At 39.2% G+C, this 21019-nt stretch overlaps 6 protein-coding genes across 8 annotated transcripts in view; all 6 read left to right on the top strand.

Moving 5' to 3' along the window:
- Positions 1–3142, top strand: part of LOC110181476 (uncharacterized) — a 38184-nt gene extending 35042 nt beyond the window's left edge. Inside the window, exon 6 of the mRNA XM_020949224.2 lies at positions 3117–3142. The gene's annotated coding sequence lies outside the window, so the exon portion shown is untranslated. The remainder of the gene's footprint in view (positions 1–3116) is intronic.
- Positions 1–6322, top strand: part of LOC110181587 (uncharacterized) — a 29044-nt gene extending 22722 nt beyond the window's left edge. Inside the window, exons 2-7 of one of the 2 annotated variants that reach the window (XM_020949380.2) lie at positions 3117–3530; positions 3597–4057; positions 4118–5195; positions 5264–5388; positions 5444–5556; positions 5640–6322. In XM_020949380.2, coding sequence (XP_020805039.2) covers positions 3240–3530; positions 3597–4057; positions 4118–5195; positions 5264–5388; positions 5444–5556; positions 5640–5695 — 2124 coding nt within the window. In that variant the 5' untranslated portion in view covers positions 3117–3239 and the 3' untranslated portion in view covers positions 5696–6322. Of the gene's footprint in view, positions 1–3116; positions 3531–3596; positions 4058–4117; positions 5196–5263; positions 5389–5443; positions 5557–5616 lie in introns of both variants that reach the window. The other variant, XM_020949381.2, reaches the window with a different exon arrangement.
- A 128-nt stretch (positions 6323–6450) lies between these two features.
- Positions 6451–10890, top strand: LOC110181533 (uncharacterized). The gene is made up of 6 exons (XM_086835800.1): positions 6451–6714; positions 6787–6981; positions 7887–8025; positions 8085–8385; positions 8454–8900; positions 10798–10890. Exons 1-5 carry the CDS (start codon positions 6559–6561, stop codon positions 8869–8871), a joined length of 1209 nt encoding a protein of 402 aa, XP_086691926.1. The 5' UTR covers positions 6451–6558; the 3' UTR covers positions 8872–8900; positions 10798–10890.
- LOC147643264 (trypsin eta) lies at positions 9251–12379 on the top strand. The gene is made up of 4 exons (XM_086835801.1): positions 9251–9986; positions 11062–11269; positions 11328–11607; positions 11680–12379. The coding sequence occupies exons 1-4, from the start codon at positions 9917–9919 to the stop codon at positions 12088–12090; spliced, it is 969 nt and encodes a 322-aa protein (XP_086691927.1). The 5' UTR covers positions 9251–9916; the 3' UTR covers positions 12091–12379.
- Positions 12380–12520: 141 nt separating this feature from the next.
- On the top strand, positions 12521–13797 carry LOC110181535 (trypsin). Of its 2 annotated transcripts, none has more exons than XM_020949315.2 (3): positions 12521–12916; positions 13002–13287; positions 13348–13797. In XM_020949315.2, the coding sequence occupies exons 1-3, from the start codon at positions 12561–12563 to the stop codon at positions 13747–13749; spliced, it is 1044 nt and encodes a 347-aa protein (XP_020804974.1). In that variant the 5' UTR covers positions 12521–12560; the 3' UTR covers positions 13750–13797. The 2 variants fall into 2 exon arrangements, with proteins under 2 accessions (XP_020804974.1, XP_020804975.1); XM_020949316.2 differs by having other exon boundaries at positions 12778–12916; positions 12973–13287.
- Positions 13798–15569: 1772 nt separating this feature from the next.
- Positions 15570–17606, top strand: LOC110181560 (trypsin-2). The gene is made up of 3 exons (XM_020949346.2): positions 15570–15743; positions 15819–16044; positions 16687–17606. The coding sequence occupies exons 1-3, from the start codon at positions 15668–15670 to the stop codon at positions 17462–17464; spliced, it is 1080 nt and encodes a 359-aa protein (XP_020805005.2). The 5' UTR covers positions 15570–15667; the 3' UTR covers positions 17465–17606.
- The last annotated feature ends 3413 nt before the right edge of the window (positions 17607–21019 follow it).

Genomic DNA, 21019 nt, shown 5'->3' with positions numbered 1-21019 from the left:
TCTTGTAGCTGCAAAAAAAGGTGAAGCGAAATTTGCTTTCGCATTCTGTTCGCGAGCTGAGCTGAGCTGAGCTTCTTTCTTCAGCAGCTTTTTCTGCAGCATTTTAACGCTCCCTGCTTCTTCTTCTTCTTGCTTGCTGATTTTTTTTTTCTGAGACCCAAGCTGGAGTTTCTTTACTCTTAATGTCCTTTTCCCTAAATGTCAGAGTGTGTGTGTGTGTGTGAGGTCCATTTTGTACACTGGACATAAAACGCAGCTAACATAAAGTTCTTATCCCTTCCCCTTTTTATCCTACCCTTTTTTTCATTTTCATTTCTTGTTTTTTTTTTGTTGTTGCTTTCTCTTACCCCTTGTGCTATTAGTACTAAAAGCAAGAATGCGTTTTACGAAAATAAAAAAAAAAAAAAGGAAAAAAAGGAAACCCAACCAAACCAAGTTTAAGAGACAAAAAATCCCAAAATTTGTTAGCAGATATAAATATATATATATATATAAAACGAAAGAAAAAAGGGTAACAAAATTGTTGGGGGAATTCTTAAAATTTATTGCCTTAACCAGGGTAAGGGTTAAAGTGGGCGCTCCTTGAGGGGGGTGTGTGTGTGTGTGTGGGAAAAGGGACACTACCCAGTATATATATATATATGTGGACACAACTCTATCATCCTTTTTATTTTATGCTATATACCTGTTCACATTATATTGTGTATATATATAACATATATCCTCTTAAGGACATTGTCCACTATCTGGAAAAAGGGGGACTCATACTCGCTTATTAAAACCTTTTTAGCCAGGTTTTTCCAATTGTTAATTCCTGCTTAAGATTAAGGTTCACTAGAAACATTCTCAGAGAGTTATAGACTTGTAACCAAATTAGGTTTGATTCACATCTTTAAATAGAAAAAAGTAAAAAATAAATATGACCATGCAACCTTTATTAAATAAATGCAACCCTGCAGTGTCATAATGCCACAAAATATGATTAAATCTTCTAATTAATCCTTTTATGAATGGAAGTAAAAAAAAGAAGTGTCATAATGGCTTAAGACACGATTAAATATACCTTCAATTAATATAATTTTGTAAGTTAATTAAACCAAGTTTTTATCCAATAATTTTGTAGTAATTTTTATTAAATTATGTTCTCCTCTAACTTAAATGTCATATATCGAAAGATTAAATATTAAAAAAATCAAGGTTGACCATGCTTTAGGTAATGTAACCATCAAGGCAGTGTCATAATTACAGATATAATCTATACTTCATTTAATAAACTTACTCTTCCTTGTTAAGACATTTAATTAATAGAGTTCTGGCTCTACTTTTCATAGTTATTGTTCAGTTATTATGGAATATGGTATGGAATTTTTTTTGACCAGCCACAAAGATGAAAATCAATTTATTTCGCTCTTTCGTCACGTCGATTTTTACCAATTACGATTTCTGTGTGTATGGAATCTGTGGAAATCGACAACAAAAGGGATTTTATAATTGCTCTTTTCATTCACATACATATTTGTTTATATATATGTATATATGTTGATTTTATATTATTTTTATTTTTTGTTCGTGTTCATACCTTTGCGTTTTAAGTATATTGACAGATCTGGCGGAAAAGCAAAAGGGAAATTGTGTTTTTTATTAAGCGTCAACTCATTTCACACATGTACTCGTACTTTTCATATATGAATATATACAAGATATATATTTTTATATACTTTATATTACATAAATGCATGTGTGTGGGGGCTCTGGGGGGAAGTAGTGACAAACAAAATAAAGTTTTACCTTGCGCATAATATTTGCGATGCATAAAAGTGTGCACCAGAAAGAAAAAAAATTATGAAAATTCTTTATGTGTACAAAAGGGGGGAGGGGGAAGGGGGAGGGGCTGGGGAAAATAATAATAAAATGAAACGAAAACGAGAACGGACATTTTTATGGTGCTCTTGCACAGAGAGAGAGTCAAAGCGAAGGAAAAAACTACCGCCCCCCTTTTTTTCCCAGTGACTGGAAGTCATTGGCGCTGCTGCTGCTGTTGCTGCTTCTTTGTTGCCAGGGAAATGGAGCTGGAAAAAACATCTCGCCATTCGATGAGTGGCAGGCAGGAGGAGAGTCCTCCTCCAGGACGATTCCTGCCACACTCTTTGCTCTGCCCTGCTTTTTTCACGCTTCTCTCATAGCACATGCTGAGCATAAAGCGGGAATTTCGATTATTTATTTGGTCGAAAAAAAAGAAACAAAATTGCAATGAATTTAATTCGAAAAATACCTTGGAAAAAAAGGGGGGAGGGACAAAGAAAGGAGAAGAGACGACGTAACACAAGGCGGCAAAAAACGTGTTCATTAAATAGTTAAAAAGCTGCATGTCCTCCGATTGACATTTACACATAAATGCCCCAGCGAAAGGATTCGGTTTGGGGATAACAAGTTTATCGATACGAATACGAATGCTTTTACTGTTCAGAGCCAGAAGATACAAAAAAAAAAAAACACCAATAAACGGTTCCAAATCCCTGGAAAATTGTATAAATATAACAGAAAAAGTCAATTTACGAGAGGGTCGCAAAAAGAAAGTAGAAAAAAGTAGAGAGAGATAAAGAAATTATTATCAGAATTCATATTTGAATTGTATTGAAATTTGAAGGGAAGAATTATTATATAATTTATACTATGTATGATTTACCTTCTTATAAATAAATGTATAAATATTTGTATGATTATTACGGTTATTTATTGTATTTAAATTTAAGTTACTTTAGTTTGCTAACTAAAATGTTTGATTTTAAGCTTTAATCGTTTTTTTTGTAGTTTAAACTAATAAATTTAAATCCATTTACATTTTCCTGTAGGCACTTTATGCAGGGTTGCCTCTCAAGCAGGCCTATCGAAACAATAACCTATCGATATGTACACAGGAATCTTCCATAATCGATAGACCAACCTTTTGACTTGACTAATCAAAAAAAAAAAAAACTTGGCCAAATCTAAACCTTTTTAACTGAGACGTGGTTTAAAATGCATTCCATATGATTGAAAGCTATATTATTATTAAAATTATTAATATCTAAGTATATATTTAATGAAATCTTTTATTTTCTAACCATTTCTTCTAGATAAATAATACTTAGGAGTAAGAAAAGTAGGAGAAGAAGCACTGCCAGTGGAAGACGAACTCAGCAAGACATCCTTGAACTAGCATTACCACCATCCGGGGCAGGAACAGGCGCGGCATCATCATGTTGCCGCAGCAGTACTGCCTGAGATGGAAGTACCATCATAGCAATCTACAGACCATGTTCTCGCAGCTCCTGGATCGAGGTTGCTTCTGCGATGTGACCCTGGCCTGCGAGGGTCAATTAATTCGAGCCCATCGCGTGGTCCTTTGCGCCTGCAGCACCTTCTTTGACACGGTGCTCTCGAATTATGCCAGCGAAAGGGATCCAATAATCATCATGAAGGATGTCACCTTTGCAGAGGTCAAGTGCCTGATTGAGTTCATGTACAAGGGCGAGATCAATGTGGAGCATGTAAGTGGTATTTAAGAGGGAATTTAACAACTGAGTTCTTTACTAAATTATATTTTAAATGTTCAGGCTAGTCTCCCCTCGCTGCTAAAGACCGCCGATGACCTTAAGATCAAGGGCCTGGCCGAGGTAACTTGGCGAGATGATGAGGACGGTCCACCGCCTCCCATGGCCGCTGCTGAATTCCATTCACCGCCGCGTGGTTTGGCAGAGAGCTTTGCCCAGGACCTGCTTCTCCAACAGCAGCAGCAACAACAGGGAGCTTCGTCGCATCTGCACAGCTCCAACCTGATGGATCGAGAGCGAGAGAGGGAGCGCGATAGGCTATCATCGCCTGGCATGGAGAGTGTGCTGGGCCGCATGCCCGTGATGACACCCCATCCGGGAGCAGCTAACCCTGGTGGAGTTGGAGGGGGAGCGATAGGTGGCGGTTCGTCCTTGGAGGGCACAGCACCCGTGGAGCACTATCTGGGACCCAAACGCAAGCGAGGACGTCCGCCACTAGACGATGCCTACGACGTGTTCAATGTGTGAGTTTAAAATTCCTCAAAAAGTAAACATAAATTAATAAATAAAACTAATTTTAACAGCCGCAAGCTGGCCCAGTATGCCGCCAACCTGGAGCCCGCTCAGCGCGCCTATTTGGAGACAGCTCGACATTTTGCTGAGGAGCCCCCCATGGTGGCCCATGCCGCCTCGCTGGCCTCCCCCCCAGCTGCCTGCCCGCCCAAACAGCGCCAGCGCCTGCGCAATCAACAACAACAACAGCAGCAGCAACAACAGCAGCAGCTTCTCCAGTCAGAGGCTACTGAGCAGGAGGCGAGAGTTGGCCAGGAATGGGCCCAGACAAATGAAGAGTCACGTCGCAGGCCCACCACCCCCATGATCACCACCGATAGCAGCGGCGACAACAAACAGGAACCGGAGGCCACCGTTGGTACCGATGAGTTGGATCCAGAAGTTCTCACTTCCAGCGGTGTCAACGCCAAGAAGCCGGAGAAGGTTAACGAGCGACGTGAGCGTCATGGCAAGCTGCGTCATGCTCGACGACTTTACGAGAAATCAACGTCGTCGTCATCGTCAGCGGGACAGGATGGTCCCGTTTCCTCAGAGACAAAGAAGGAGAGTTCAGGCGTTGTTACCCTGCCGCAGTCGGTGGAGGAGATTGAGAATGAGCATTTGGTGGCGAACAGAGGTGAATCACCGAGCCCTGCCGCCTCCCTTTTACCAACCAGCATTGCTGCCTGCAGTTATGAGGCCGGAGCAGGAGGAGGAGGTGGTAGTGGTGGTGGTGGGAGCAGTGGATCCGGCTCCTCTTCCTCCGGCTATTTGATCAACGAACACGGCATAATAATGGCTCACGAGTTTGCCCCTAATGCTGCGGCTAGTGCAGCAGCAGCCGCCACAGCTGCCGTTGCCGTGGCAGCTGCTGCAGCTGTGGCAGTGGCCGCCAGTGCATCGGCTGCCTCCTCATCATCAACATCAGCCGGCGGAAGCCAACAAGAGTCCGGCGGTGATTATCCAGACATTAAGTTAGAGGATTACGATGCCGCTGAGCTGCGGCTGACGAACGAGGAGCTGTCGCAGTGGCAGGATGTCATCAAAATGGACGACTATCTGGCCAAGGGCCGGCGTCCCCAGTTCTGGGAGGAACCTTTCACCAAGCGTGTAAGTAGCTGCTAAGCTTCGGATGGTTTCCTAGATTAATATATGTATTTTATCATATTTTAACCCAGGTATTGGATGCCATTAAAAACAAAAGACTTGAGATGAAGAAGGCCGCCCGCATTCTAGGCGTTTCCTATGGCACATTGTACGGACGTTACCGTGAGGTCTACGGCTGCTTGAAGCATCCATACAGGTGAGATAGACTTCCTTTGAGAGAGTTCCATTACTAATACGTTCTCCTCTTTTAGTGGCACGGCATTCCGCAATTCTGGCTCCTCGTCCGCTGCCAGCCAGCTGGGAGGAGTGCAGCCTCGCTTCGATTTGGGATTCCGCAATGGCGGCGTCCTGCCCGCCCAGCTGGGTAAGTCGGGGGAGGGATACAGCAAAGAGGATGAGGCGCTCCAACTCACTGGGAATTAAGTTCAAACCAATTCCTACTTACAGAGCTGGGCAAGGTGAAGAAGGATGTGAGCGAGCTCTGGACAAGGCCGCAGATTTGAGGGCCAGCCATGAAAAGGAAGGCCAAGAAGGAGCAGCGACGCCACCGGATGATCTAGGGATCTACGAGTGGATGGGAGTTGAGAAAAGACAGCTAAGAGCAGGCTAGTTTAAGATACGGATAATCGAGAACCCGCAAAGGGGGAACATTTCCTGAAGAGAGTACCCAACTTTTTTTTTCCATTCGTTGTTTTCTTATTAAAACTGATCTTGTACGCGCATAAGGATCTTAAAATATACATTAAATAATATAATAATAATAAAAATAATACAATTTAATATATGTCTATATACGAACCGCGGATTAGTTAAATGACCTAATTATATATATATATATGAATACACAGACACACAAACGGTATTGATTGGCATTCAATGTGAATGAGATACAAAGATATATACATAAAATATAAATACATTTTCTTTTTGGTAGTGAAAATTTTGAATAAATGAAAGAAAAACAAGAACTATAAATAATGGAATCTAGTTAATCGCGATAGCAAAACACTGACGATGATGTGAATTTTTTGATAAGCTAATGCAAACGAACACAAATAATATGTATTACATACAAAACAAATATAATATATATGTTTAAAACGAAATAAATTAATATCGATTACAAAAAATTTGAATTTAAATTTGATGTACTTTCACCTGGTCACATTACTTTTTAAAAGCTCGTTTTCAGTCTCTGTTAACATTAGAGCTTGCAAAATATCGATGGCTTAGCAGAATATGCAAACATCGATAGTATCGATAGCGCTCCGATTGCATTACCACTACAGCTGTTTAACATAGCGTCTCTTTGCAAATTTGTGCGCTTTTTCTCCTTTTTTGTTTGGTTTTGTGTTGAAATATCAAAATGCTGCTAAAGATTTTAGAAATTAATGGCGTCAAGTACTTAACATCGTGTACGGTGTCGAGCTCTCACTTGCTTACTTTTTATTGCCACAACGAGAACGAGCCCCAAACATTTACCGAGTCTTTTCCATACCAAGAATTCCAGCAACGCTTAATGGTGAGCATCTATCTCCGTTTCTCCAAATATATGGTGTAATTTACGTTAATATATCACCTCATTCTTGCACAGCGCCTGAATCCTCGCGTTAAATTCCCAGAAAACGCTGTGAAAGAGACACTTTTGGAGAAAAACTCCGCACAGGCTACAATGGCGGCGGGCCCCGATGCGGCCGGCGTCTGGGTGCTGGCCTTGAAGTATATGATGATCGGAACAACGGTGCCCCTTAAATGGGAGTGGAATCTCAAGCCCATGGATTCGGTCGATGTGAGTGTTGTTGGTTTAAGCATGCAGAAAAATCAAGGAAACTTCTACCAGCCTCTCTCTCTCTCTCTCTCTCTCTCTGTCTATTGCTTGCCGCTAGTTTGTATGAGACAGGGAGAGAAAGAGAGGGCACATACATGGTTGCATGCTTGCATACATTTGCAGAACATCTTGCTTTTACTTCAACAAATCAAACTTTATCTAATTTTAAGAAATGTAGCACACAGTTTAAGAAGTTAATATAACTTATAATGTCTTTATGGCATGTAACATAGTTAAATGTAAATCTAGAACACGTTTAGGGTTCAATAAGAATAATTTAAATAGTTTTAAGCTGAAATATCCTTTGCAGACTAAAGAATTCATATCTCCAACACATTATAAAACTCTTCATGCAGTATTTTCACATCACAAGTAATCACAAGTTTGCAACTCAGTGAAATGGTTTCCATTTTTGTACCCTTGCAGGGTATTAAATTTTCAGTCAGAGGCTTAAAACTATGTGAAGGAATCATTTCCGACCCTATAAATCATATATATTCTTGATCAGCATCTTCAGCCGAGTCTATCTAGTTATCTCTAGCAAGAAAAAAAAATGTACCAATTTTTTCAACATTTTGTACATCGTTACATCGTTAAATTTGTAAAAAAATTGATAAATTTTTAAATTTTTTAAAATTATAAATCGAGTATGCAGATTTGTTAACCTACAAAAAACTGGCATAGAAATGCTTTCTGAGTTAAAATTAATGCTTTTTTGGCTTAGTTATGGTCGATTTCATGCAGGATTTTCTAATCAAATTTCAAGGGGCTCCGGTACATAGTTTCCTTACTTATTTCATCATCAAATGTATTTTCTTGTTTAATTAGAAAATACAATTTAATTATATTTATTATTTTGTGCCTAGTTCTATCGTTATTTGCTAGTGGACGCCATAGATGTAGGTCATGAGCTGCATGTTGTTATCAAGACCTTGACGAAGGACCTCTGCGCCAAGGACAAAGAGTTGGAGCAGTATCGTAGAGAGGGATGTCAGCTGCGTAGAAGTAAGTTTTAAAGCCAAGATCTTCCTATTATATTATTTTATACCAATATTACCCTTTAGCTACGGTGAGGACCAAAACCTTCGATTTGTTGGAATTTGAAGAAGACAACAAGGATTTGTTTGAGGAAGCAACTGCATACAACGAGATAAATGATGTCTTCTCCGAAGTTCCTGGCTCCTCGTCGGGCGAGGTGTCATCAACATCGACCACGCCATCAACAACCTCATCCTCTAGCTGGAATGCTTCGGGAAGACCTACTAGTTCTTCGGCTAGCTCCAATACTTCGGAGAAACCTACTAGTTCTTCATCCAACACTCCAGAGAGAATTAGTTCTAGAAGCGCTATAGCAGCCCGTAACAGGTTCGTCTTTTGTTATAAAAAAATATGTATCAAAGGCATGTTTGTAATATCTTTTATTACATTCACAGGAAGCGCAAGGCTGAAGCAATGACTATCAGCCGTTTGGAGGAAAAGATCAAGCAACGCGTGCTGAATCCTGAAGTGAAGTTCAATTCACAAAGTTCACAGGAGGATGAAATGGTCGATTGGCTGGTCGAGCGCTCGAATGCTCGAAAAAAAAAGCAAGAGTCAGCGTCAGGATCAAAGACAGTGCCACAACCAGTGCCAAGTCCTACCATCAAAATAGAGACAGAGGCTCCAAAGGTTCCCAAAGCTGAGATTGTTGAAGTAAAGACTGAGAAGGCAGAAGAGCCAGAGGAGTCTACAACTATCGCAGAGGAAAATAATAATGAGACTCTTACTGAGAGCGATCAGGAGCTTAAGGAACTACGTGCGATCCTGGCCGTCTCCATGGCGCAGAAACGCGAGCGTCAGCCTCAGAAGTAGCAGATATACTTACAAAACCAGGAAAACAGGTGCTATAGAATTTAAGCCACCACTTTTCTTTTTTTTTGTTTTTTTTTTGGTAAATGTACATTTGAGATGTACAATTTGACATGAAACAAGTCTCCCCACTGATAAAGGGACATACCAAAGACGATACCCAGAGAGATTGCTTGCAGTTTGCCACGAAGGGCATTAAGTACCTTATATTTTTATTTTGTTATTTTTACCATCAACTGGGTATTGTTCGAAGGCTGGAAAAATCAAAGAAAGAAATTGAACTGAAAGGGGAAGAGAAGAGGGGAAATGAAGAGAACTGTACGACTTTAATTTGTTATATGTACGCGATTTATATTTTTGTTGTGTTTTTTTTTAACAAAAATGCAGAACGACACAAGTTTAAATGAAAGAAACGAAGAGAAAATTAAGAAAACTGTACGACTTCTATATGTAACTTAAAATTTTTGTTGGTGCGTTACGCACCTTTAAACTTTTGTGCCTTTTTTTTGCCATCAACTGGGTATTATTTTGAATTTTGAAAGTAAAGAAACTCATTTGATTGAAAGAAACAAAAACGAAATGAAGAAGCCTACACCTGTGCGTACAACTTTAATTTGTAATTTGACGAAAATGAAATAAACATTGGATTCGTCGAAGAAAGTGTCTAAAGTGTCGTCTGATTCAGGGGAGTTGGCGAAAGAAAGGAGGTGTTGCCGGGGCGTGGCTAATCTATTCGCGTCGAAATCAAATGTGAATTTTCGCTCTGATTTGGCATTTGTTTACTTTTATGACACCTGATCGAGCCATCGGGCTCCGGGCTGGGTCTTTTGGGGGCTTTGGCAACATTCAATTTACGCACAGTTACCGATAAGATAGGACCAGAGAGGCAACCACCACAAGTAATATCAACTGGCCATAAGTCTGATGGCTCATTGCGGTAGTTCGATTCAAGAAATTCGGTCGATAATTGTAACATCGGTCCATCGACATTCCAAGAATCAAAATAAAACTATTGTTATTTTTTTAAATTGTTACTCCACATATAAATATGGATCTCGCGATTGTTCGAATTTTGCTGTCAATATCGCTTCTTTTTGGCGTTCTGGCAGCCGATGAAAGTGAGTCACAATACTTGACGGTTATCAATCCAATATTACGGCCTTAATAGTGTGGGGGCGGCAATAGTAATAGAATCGGCCATGAAAAAATAACGAAACAAATGTTTAATTACCGGGTAAAACCCACAAAATAGTTAAGGGAACTCGTTATCGCTTTAAAATGATTTTTTTTATGTGTTGATGTTTGTTATTTTTTGTTTTCTGTGTAATAATTTAAGGTACAAGCATATCATGTTCATCACATTGTGATAAACATAAAAGAATGGAAGTTTTATTGCAATTAAAACTAAATAATGAAGTGGGAAACTGTCATAGGATTATTAAATTGATAAGATCAATAATAATATTAATGTAAATACCAAGAACATATAATATTGTTATAATAATTATTATTATACATATATATCCCCTCAAAATACCAACCCATTAATATCTGCAATTATCCAAGTACTTTTCCAAGGAGTATTCACATAGCAAAAACTTCGATTAGATTTTTGTAATAAAAAGAAGCCATAAAACCATAAACATATATCAATTGACGTTAAGTATCTTTCTTAAATCATTGAGGAAAATTTTGGGTTTCACACTTTTTGCAGGGGAAATACTTTCAGGTATTATCTATACTAACTAACACCTGCAGCAACCGATTATTACTGTTCAGTTATAGGTACTCAATAATCGGAAATGAGTCAGAATTTTCAATCGTAAAGTTGGTATATACACTGAAAACATTTTTTGTTAATTACTATTTTGGACTTTCTTTAGTAGTATATTTAAATTTAATAAGACCAATATTATGTATTAATAGCAGAAATAGGCTAATGAACCTAAGAGACTCTTGTTTCCCATTCTCTGGGTGAAAGTGCAAAAAGAAAGCGCTCTCGAGTCCGACTCCCACGTAAAAGAAGTCCCTAGTTTCCTATTGGCCGGGAGAAAGAGCAAAAAGAGAGTCCTCTAAGGTGAGAGTTCAATAGAAAAACTATTGAACTGATCAGATAATGCCTATAATTCCCAACTTGTTATGGCATCGCCGTAATGAAGCTCAAGTTAAATGGCCCTTGAAAACCTTTTGCAGATTCTGGACCAGATGCCTCAAACGCCACTTCCGGTAAGATCGATCCCAAAATCGTCGGTGGACAAGCTGTGGATATCTCGACGGTCCCCTACACGGTATCGATTCGTCTGACCGCCAACGATAGACGCAGCTATGGATCTGGTCATCTATGCGGCGGTGTTGTGATCTCTCAGCGTCTGGTGGCCACTGCTGCCCACTGTTGCTACAAGTGAGTAACCTACTATTTCTTCTTCTATAATATATAATAATACTATTATATCTTTCAGTTCCGATACCAAAAAATATCGAACGGCTGGCGAATATTTTCTAGTCATGGGCAGCAGCACTCTGCGAACGAAAACCGCCAATACCCAGGAGTACTATGTCCAGCAGCTAATCATTCATGCAGACTACAACCACAACACGCTGACCAATGATATTGCCCTAATGTTCATCAATGGTTATATTCCATGGAACTCTCCGACGGTGCGGGCTTTGGCCTTGAATACCGGCATTGTGTCCACCGGAACCGTTTGCACCATTTCCGGCTGGGGAGTCCTCTACAGTGTGAGTAGCTGGAAATGAGGAGGAGGATCAGCTTTCATCATATAATTTATAATATTCCCATCTCTTCCACAGTCCGGCTATAGCAGCAATAGCCTGCAGGCGGCCTCGGTGCCCATTGTCACCTACGAGTCCTGTCGCTCTGCCTACGAAGTTGTGCCCATCTCACAGGTCTGTGCCGGCTATGCCAAGGGTGGCGTCGATGCCTGCCAGGGTGACTCTGGTGGACCGTTGAATTGTAATAACCAGCTGGCCGGCATTGTCTCCTACGGCACCGGATGTGCACTGGCTGGATATCCGGGAGTGTACACCAATGTGTCGTACTACAACAGCTGGATTGTGCAGCAGAATAGCTCGTTTAACTATTCGGTGTATCGAAATACCGCAGGTCCGCTTGGATCCAGTTCAAAGCTGTGGTGGCTGCCACTGGCCTTGGCCTTTGTCCTGGCCACCGGTGGCAGCTCCGTAACAGCGGCGTCACAGTGATGGAGGCTTTGAGCTGTAACTTAAGTAGTTTGTGTTTAGCAAATAAATGAATTTATTTAATATTTTCAAGAAAGTTAAAGAGCAGAAACGAACAAAGAACAAAGTTAACTTACATTAAAATGTAAAAGAATAACAAATTGCCTATTTTGGGCTCCGTTTTTAAAGGGATTTTAAATCGTTTAAATTAGAAAGCTACAGAAATCAATAGTGTCTAAAAAAAACCAAAGAATTGTAAAAAACTACGCTAACAAATTTGATATTGTAAAGAAACAAAGGATTTGACAACTTACGAATTTACAATGCATATTTCTTGACAATTTTTTACGAGTTTATAGATTTCTCTAAATTTATTCCTTCTTGCTAACAAAAGCATCGCCAAGGCAACGATCCAATTATCATTAGGCTTTTAAATTTAGTTTTTTCTACTCAACTTCTCAACGAAACAAAGATCGATCTTCTGGACTTGGAGAATGGTGATGGACCGCCACCAGTGGCCGCTGATGCTGCTGTCGCTGACCCTGGCAGTCTGTGGCCAGCGTGAGTTCCATCAGCACCCTGAAACGCTTACCGAACCCAAAATCGAAATGCAGTCCGAACCAGTGACCGACACACAGGAGTCATTTGGCGAATCCGCCACAGTGCGGGGACCTTTCGTCCGGCTGCCCAAAGTAGTTGGAGGCTATACGGTGCCCATTGACCGGGTGCCCTTCCTGGTGTCCGTGCGCAGGCGCCTCATTCACGAGAATCAGTTTGGACAGGGCCATGTCTGCGGTGGAGCAATCATCTCCCAGCGTTTGGTCTGCTCCGCTGCCCACTGCTATAACATGTGTGTGTTGAGGGTTAATCCCCGTTTCTATTGGTCATCCCATAGCCCCCAGTTAGTTAAGTTAAACCTATCTCTCTCGATGTAGCAATAACACGGAACCGCATACGTATCACAGACCCGAGCTATTCGTGGTCTTGGCCGGGATGAGTGTCATCGATCAGAGGGACAGAGCCACTCAGGAGTACCATGTCCAGCAGATTATTGGCCATGAGCATTACGATTCCTTAACGCTGGCGAATGACATTGCCCTGCTGTTCCTAAATGGGTACATACCATGGGGATCGAAGGTGGTGCGAGCGGTGCCGCTGGTCATCGACCCGCCACCCACTGGCACCTCCTGCCTCATCCATGGCTGGGGCAAGCCCAGAAAGGTGAGTGATTTTTGACATAGTACATTATTTATTATATTATTACATTGTATATATTTTTAGTGGGACACAACCTTAACCCTGCAGCAGGCCCCAGTGCCCATACTGAAGAGGGAACTATGCCGTTTCATCTACAAACAGCCCGAGTCCCAGATGTGTGCCGGCTTCCTGCAGGGCGGCATCGATGCCTGCCAGGGTGACTCCGGCGGACCATTGGTCTGCAATGGCTACCTCGCTGGGATTATCTCATGGGGTGTGGGCTGTGCCGATCCTGGCTTCCCTGGAGTCTATACCAATGTGTCAAAGTTTGTGGATTGGATACGTGTGGTGAACTTCTCGCTGGACTACAGCACCTACCTAGATATGAGGCTTATTAGTGGACAGTCAGGCAGATCCCACAATTGTGGCCCTCTGGCTCTTGTTATTCTCAACATCATCATCATCATGGTGGTCGGCCTTCTGTGACACAATAAATCGGTTGCTTTGTCTGTTGTTCCAACAACTATATATGTATATATTTAGTACTACTGATTTATCTAATCTCGGCAAGTAGAAGCCACCTGAGATCGCCAGCCACTTGAAGATTGTGTCCCTGTCCAATAGTTGACGAAGCTGATCGATGACATCAGAGGAGTGGTGTTCAATGGGCACTTTGGCAAGGGGTATGCCAGGAATTGCTATTGTCGAATTATTAAATATAGAAATGTATATAGAAGTATAGTAGAGAGGAATTTCTAGATTCAACTTTAAGGCTTCAAAGGCTCCTGAAAGAAAGACTTTGATTATTATGAGCAACTTATAGTTCTTCAAGAATTTTTGAGTATATGCCAGTCTTAATCATTTCTTATAAATAAAAATCTTCTATAACCATTCCTTAATAAAGTAGATGTTAGTTTAAATATTCCTCAAGAAGATTTGTTCAAGTGTACCCATAAATATTGGCTCTGTTTTTTAGAGTTTTCTTCTTTAATAGTTTACTTTTTTTAAATTTAATTGTCAATACAATTGGCTTACAAATGCATAAACAAAAGAAACAAAGTATTTTGACTTTATTATATGTACATATATGTTTTGTAAATAAACACTTAAAGGTATAAAGTATACAACAAAATCAAGATATCTACCCCAAATAATTTAATAATAGCAAATAAAAAATTGTATAAATATCGAAATTGACCTAGATTTTTTTTGCTTTGTGAATGAGTAACTCTTGGTCGATTGGCATTCACTCTTTTCTTGCCATATCTCTTGCCTATTAATTTTGTGATTTTTTATAAATTGTTTACCAGCCTTGTTAACTCAAATATTAATCAATTTTATTTGCCCAACAGCCGTGAGTTAAATTAATTCGAAATCGTAACGATGGTCAGCGTTCAAACAACTTCGAATTAAATGTGTTGCTGATCGAAGAGTTTTCTGGGAAATTAAATGACAGCAAAGAGTTATTAACTGATATGGGGATTTTTTTCAAATTGTATTCGTAAATTGTTTCTTAATTTAATTGGATAATTGTAGCGAGAAAGCATATGGGAATAATCTACTTAGTTGAACTAGATTGACTGGGTTTCTTAAGGAATTCACTTTTATATTTTATATTCAATTACATGTCATATGTTATGTCACCAATACAAGTCGTAATCGATTTTATTTTTATATGTTTATATATATATATAATAATAATATATTATATTATATATTTTATAATCTAACATTGGTAATTGGTTTGACAGTCTCTAATCAATATAAAGACATACAAATAGGATCTTTAAGGAGCTAGAACCGTGAATCTAGAAAACCCAGGAGATTTACGATTCATTGACAATAATCAGATATCAATTTGTAGATTTAAAACTAACACACTTGTTTCTTTTTTTTAGAAAATCCCGAAAAACCGTAATTTCCCTTGATTTTTGCTGAGAACGTCATAAATCGGTGTGTTAAACCCAGAGATTGCGGGTAGTGGGAAAATCCAATGGAAGTGCCTCAAGTGGCTGCAATTAGTGGGTAGACTAGAGCACCCATGTGAGCTCTCCGGTCTTGGGTCTCCCTTCTCCGGTTTCCGTACTCCTGTCTTCGTTCTCCGATCTCCAGTCTTCGTCTACGGTCTCCAGTCTTCGTTTCCGGCAGTGATTGTGGCGAAGGTTGAAAGCCCGAAGGGTTTCGTGTCTTGTATGTACATGCGATGCACAATGTGCGATGTATGATGATAATGATGATGATTTGTTTTCTGATTAGATTAGGATGCCCGCCCGCTGTCAGATTTATTTGGCGGCGACAGCAACGACGTTGATATGGCTTCGATAGCGTCTCCTACTCCTGCGCCAGTTGGCATTGCCACGTCGGGGACGTAACACATCCAAAGCAGCGAAGCTAACCATTAACCATGATTGGATCGGGACAACTTCTGGTGGGATCACTGCTCCTGGCTGTGCTCACAACTCTGCCAGAGGCACTAAATGGTAAGCTATACTCTCCACCTGGATTACCATAACTCTCCACCAACTCCTCCTCAATTCCTTCTGGAACTCCTCTAGGTTTTGTGCGTCCCACACCTTTGGGGGCCAGATCCATTAGGCCACGCTTCGATGTGGATCCCGGACGGATCATCAACGGCACGGAGGCCACTCTGGGCGCCACCAGGCATCAGGTGGGCATTCGCAGGGCCCTCAACGATGGCTATTTCTTTGGAACGGGACACCTGTGCGGAGGATCGCTTATCCGACCTGGTTGGGTGCTAACCGCTGCCCATTGTTTTGTGGAGTAAGTTCAAGCAAAGGTTCTTAAATAATATTTATTTTATTTACTTTTATAAATACTTGGAACTTTAATTGATTTATTTATTATTCAAATATAGCTTTTCCTTTCTAATTTGTATATTAAGTAAATCAAAATTCAGGTAGTCTTGTAGCTTGTATATTTTAGTGAAATTTTGGAAAAACCCTTCATAACTTTTGCTTTAAAGTAAAGCACATAATTGGACTAAAAATAAATACGCTTTTAAGGGGTGTTTTTTTATATTTTTTTATTTTACTTTACGATCTCTTAAAGTTAAATATAAATGTCTTCCTCAACACCTTATCTCTAATCTATATCAATATGAATTTTAGAAGTAATATTTACAAGTGTCGCTTCATGTGGCTATTAAATTATTTATGACTATTATAACTTATTATCAATTTATAAGACACGTGGAGAATTTTATAAAAAATATATATGTATGAGTGACTTTAAATTTTATTTATATATATATTAGGTAATGATTTCGATACTTTTCGAGATTGGCAAATGATCTTTATTAATTTTATCATATTTAATTGTTGTTACTATTAATTTAATTAGTTAATCTGCTACTATTTTACTGCCACTGCAATTATATTATACTTATAATTTATTCTTTTCCAGCCAGGATATATACGATGGCACCTTCGTGCCCAAGGAGGAGTTCATCGTGGTAATGGGTAACCTGGATCGATTCGAAAGGGCCAACACACTGACCTTTGAGATCAAGGAGCGGATCATGCAACTGGACAAGTTCGTCTTGGCCACCTATGACAAGGACATTGCCCTGTTGCAGCTGAATGACACTGTGCCAGCTGGTCATCCCACCATCCGACCGATTGCTCTCAATCGTTTCCCGGTGGATGAGGGCGTCATCTGCCAGGTGACTGGCTGGGGAACGACAGAGGATGGTTATGTCTCGGATCTCCTGATGACCGTCGACCTGCCCATGATCAGTGAGGAGCACTGCGTCGAGGACAGTGATCTGGGTCATCTGATTCTGCCCGGAATGATCTGTGCCGGCTACTTGGAGCAGGGCGAGAAGGATGCCTGCTCGGGTGACTCTGGTGGTCCAATGGTCTGCCAGAGCGAACTGACTGGCGTCGTCTCCTGGGGCATCAGTTGTGCCCAGCCCCGATTGCCGGGTGTTTATACCGAGGTGGCTTACTATTACGGCTGGATACTGGAGCAGATGGGCGAGGATCCCAACGGTGAGGGTCCAAGTGGCGAGGGAAGTGGCGAGGGAAGTGGTGAAGGAAGTGGTGAAGGAAGTGGCGAAGGAAGTGGTGCCATCGATGACGATGACAATGAAGGAGGCGGTGGTGCCATGACCTCCATTGCCAGCACTCTGAGCTTGCTCCTGCCCGGCGTTCTCTCCATTAAACTGATGTTAAATCATTAATCCGAGAGATAATGCAATTCAAATCTGTATAATCCAAGGACAAGGCTAGCATCATTTTTTTTATTATTTATTTGTAATATCAATAAATATATTTTAATACATGTATCTATAAATATAAAATCTAGATCAATCTGCAGTTAAATTATATTTAAACTAATTACTAATGTACTTAGAAGAGCGGGCTGGATCGAAGGACTATATCATATAGCTGCCATAAAAACAATCCTTAAATGTATCTGTAACACTCCCTGTGTAACTCCAGAGATAACTCTTTCCCTCTACCTATGTGCCTCTCTCTGGATACCTCTTGTGGCATTACTCTTACTCTCGCTTTCACTTTCTCTGTTACTCTCACTCTCTCTGCTGTTCTCTTTGCTCGGGGACTATAAATAGAGGCACTGCCGTCGCCGCGACCTCAGTGTGTTTGCGGCCCCCCACCTGTTAACATCTCTAGTGAAAGTGATAGTGATTGCCCTTCGACCCAAGAAATTATCACCGAAGTAATAAATGCTATGAAATACATCTGGATAAGCAGGAAGCGGGCCACTTCTCTTACTCTGGACTGGAAGGAACTAAGCAACGATGACGTGTATCTTCTACTGCGGTAAGTCTGAACCATGACAATTAAAATATATATATATATATATACATAGATGCTATAAGAGAAATTAATCAACTTAACTTAACTTAACTTGATCAAGTATCTTCCAACTAGTTTCTCTATTGCCATGAACTCCAGTACTTAATTTAAATGTAAAGTAATACAGCAATTTATATATGGGATATTTTCAAACGTGTAATCAAAGTTAACAGTCTAACATAATTATTATTATTTACGAAATATATTATATATTTTTTTAACTAATCTTGACTTTGGCGCCAACATTTGCCACATTTCTTATACCCTTACAGGGTATTATAATTGTACTCAGGAGCTTGCAACTTATATTATTATTATTATATTATTCTTGATCAGCATCAAAAGCTGAATTGATCAAGTCACGCCCGATAGAAAATAAATTTGTTTAATTTTTTTCAAAAATTGTATAAAAGTTTTCATTTTCAACAACTTTAAAAGGATTATGCAGATTTAATGGGCTAATAAAAACTAACATATGACAGCTTTCCGAATTAAAATTAACGCATTTTTGGCTTAGTTATGATATTTCAACAACTTTAAATTACACAAAAAATAAGCATATAAAAATATATATTTAATATTGTTAGTATACAAATATTTAAGGTTTTCTTGTAAGTATACAAAGGCCAGAACGGCAATGATTGCCAGTAGTCATATAATTTCTATTTGTAATCAAAATCTTTATCAATAAAAAATAAAACATTTGAAGAAATGAATTTGTCAACCTAACTTAGCGTTAAGAAACAACAAATCCAACAACAAAAATCAAATCCAATTTAGCGATTTCACCGTGTAAATTTCTTAAAAACTTGGTCTTTCCTACCAGGCGAACAGAACTTTAAACAAGCAGCTGATCGGCTGCTTAAAAAATTCTAAAGTAACGGTTCTTAAAAGATGGGAACGTGAAGAGCTTCTCTGATTGGTCTAATCAGATGTAAACAAAGGGCGGCCATTATTGATTTAAGTTCTAAAGTAACGGATCCTTACATAGAGGAACGTAAACAACGTCTCTGATTGGTCTAATCAGATGTAAACAAAGGGCGGCCATTAATGAATAAGTTCTAAAGTAACGGATCCTTGCAGAGAGGAACGTAAACAAAGTCTCTGATTGGTCAATCCAAACGTAAACAAAGGGCGGCCATTAATGATCTAGTCCTAAAGTAACGGATCTTGAAAGAGATGCATGTAAAGAAATTCTCTGATTGGTCTAATCAAACGTAAACAAAGGGCAGCCATTAAAGTACTGAAAAGTTGAAAAGATCCGTTATAAGCGCTTGCTGCTGTGCTGCTGGGCTGCTACCAGGGGTTTCTGTTCGCCTGGTATAATTCGGTCGTGAGAATGTTCAATTACACTGATTAAATGAAGTCCAATTGGAGCTATGCAGATTTATTATTCTAATGAAAACTGACGGGAGTTATGAGTTCTTGAAATTTTAATTTATCAATAAAAATATTTTTATAAAAATGTAGATAAATATCGGCTCAAGGAATATTATAATTTTATTCAGTAGCTTGAAACGTTGTGATCAGCATCAACAGGCGCATCTTTATGGGCCTAAAGGAAAGAAAACAATTTTTACCATTTTTTTTTAAATATAATAAATATATTTTAACATATTATATATATCTAAAAATATAAAATCAAGATCAATCTGCAGTTAAAATTTAATTAAACTAATTACTAATGTTCTTAGAAGAGCGGGATGGAGCGGAGAAGCTGCCATGAAAACAATCGTTAAATGCATCTGTAACACTCCCTGTGTAACTCCAGAGATAACTCTTTCCCTCTACCTATGTGCCTCTCTCTGGATACCTCTTGTGGCATTACTCTTACTCTCGCTTTCACTTTCTCTGTTACTCTCACTCTTTCTGCTGTTCTCTTTGCTCGGGGACTATAAGTAGAGGCACTGCCGTCGCCGCGACCTCAGTGTGTTTGCGGCCCCCCACCTGTTAACATCTCTAGTGAAAGTGATAGTGATTGCCCTTCGACCCAAGAAAGTATCACCGAAGTAATACATACTATGAAATACATCTGGATAAGCAGGAAGCGGGCCACTTCTCTTACTCTGGACTGGAAGGAATTAAGCAACGATGACGTGCATCTTCTACTGCGGTAAGTCTGAACCATGACAATTAAAATATATATATATACATAGATGCTATAAGAGAAATTAATCAACTTAACTTAACTTAACTTAATCAAGTATTTTCCAACTAGTTTCTCTATTGCCATGAACTCCATTACTTAATTTAAATGTAAAGTAATACAGCAATTTATATATGGGATATTTTCAAACGTGTAATCAAAGTTAACAGCCTAACATAATTATTATTATTTACGAAATATATTATATATTTTTTTAACTAATCTTGACTTTGGCGCCAACATTTGCCACATTTCTTATACCCTTACAGGGTATTATAATTGTATTCAGGAGCTTGCAACTTATATTATTATTATTATTATATTATTCTTGATCAGCATCAAAAGCTGAATTGATCAAGTCACGCCCGATAGAAAATAAATTTGTTTAATTTTTTTCAAAAATTGTATAAAAGTTTTCATTTTCAACAACTTTAAAAGGATTATGCAGATTTAATGGGCTAATAAAAACTAACATAGGACAGCTTTCCGAATTAAAATTAACGCATTTTTGGCTTAGTTATGATATTTCAAAAACTTTAAATTACACAAAAAAAAAGCATATAAAAATATATATTTAATATTGTTAGTATACAAATATTTAAGGTTTTCTTGTAAGTATACAAAGGCCAGAACGGCAATGATTGCCATTAGTCATATAATTTCTATTTGTAATCAAAATCTTTATCAATAAAAAATAAAACATTTGAAGAAATGAATTTGTCAACCTAACTTAGCGTTAAGAAACAACAAATCCAACAACAAAAATCAA

This window comes from Drosophila serrata, unplaced genomic scaffold (assembly GCF_035046125.1).
Source record: "Drosophila serrata isolate PLE 108 unplaced genomic scaffold, ASM3504612v1 contig_276, whole genome shotgun sequence".
Lineage (NCBI taxonomy): Eukaryota > Metazoa > Arthropoda > Insecta > Diptera > Drosophilidae > Drosophila > Drosophila serrata.
This window is presented reverse-complemented; position numbering and strand designations above follow the sequence as displayed.

Excerpts from the sequence above, each read along its gene's own strand:
- LOC110181533 (XM_086835800.1), top strand. The coding sequence starts at position 6,559 with ATGCTGCTAAAGATTTTAGAAATTAATGGCGTCAAGTACTTAACATCG. Across the intron at positions 6,715-6,786 it reads AATTCCAGCAACGCTTAATG|CGCCTGAATCCTCGCGTTAA; the intron begins GTGAGCATCTAT and ends ATTCTTGCACAG. Across the intron at positions 6,982-7,886 it reads AGCCCATGGATTCGGTCGAT|TTCTATCGTTATTTGCTAGT; the intron begins GTGAGTGTTGTT and ends TTTTGTGCCTAG.
- LOC147643264 (XM_086835801.1), top strand. The coding sequence starts at position 9,917 with ATGGATCTCGCGATTGTTCGAATTTTGCTGTCAATATCGCTTCTTTTT. Across the intron at positions 9,987-11,061 it reads CGTTCTGGCAGCCGATGAAA|ATTCTGGACCAGATGCCTCA; the intron begins GTGAGTCACAAT and ends AACCTTTTGCAG. Across the intron at positions 11,270-11,327 it reads GCTGCCCACTGTTGCTACAA|TTCCGATACCAAAAAATATC; the intron begins GTGAGTAACCTA and ends TATATCTTTCAG.
- LOC110181535 (XM_020949315.2), top strand. The coding sequence starts at position 12,561 with ATGGTGATGGACCGCCACCAGTGGCCGCTGATGCTGCTGTCGCTGACC. Across the intron at positions 12,917-13,001 it reads GCTGCCCACTGCTATAACAT|CAATAACACGGAACCGCATA; the intron begins GTGTGTGTTGAG and ends CTCTCGATGTAG. Across the intron at positions 13,288-13,347 it reads GCTGGGGCAAGCCCAGAAAG|TGGGACACAACCTTAACCCT; the intron begins GTGAGTGATTTT and ends ATATATTTTTAG.
- LOC110181560 (XM_020949346.2), top strand. The coding sequence starts at position 15,668 with ATGATTGGATCGGGACAACTTCTGGTGGGATCACTGCTCCTGGCTGTG. Across the intron at positions 15,744-15,818 it reads TCTGCCAGAGGCACTAAATG|GTTTTGTGCGTCCCACACCT; the intron begins GTAAGCTATACT and ends GAACTCCTCTAG. Across the intron at positions 16,045-16,686 it reads GCTGCCCATTGTTTTGTGGA|CCAGGATATATACGATGGCA; the intron begins GTAAGTTCAAGC and ends ATTCTTTTCCAG.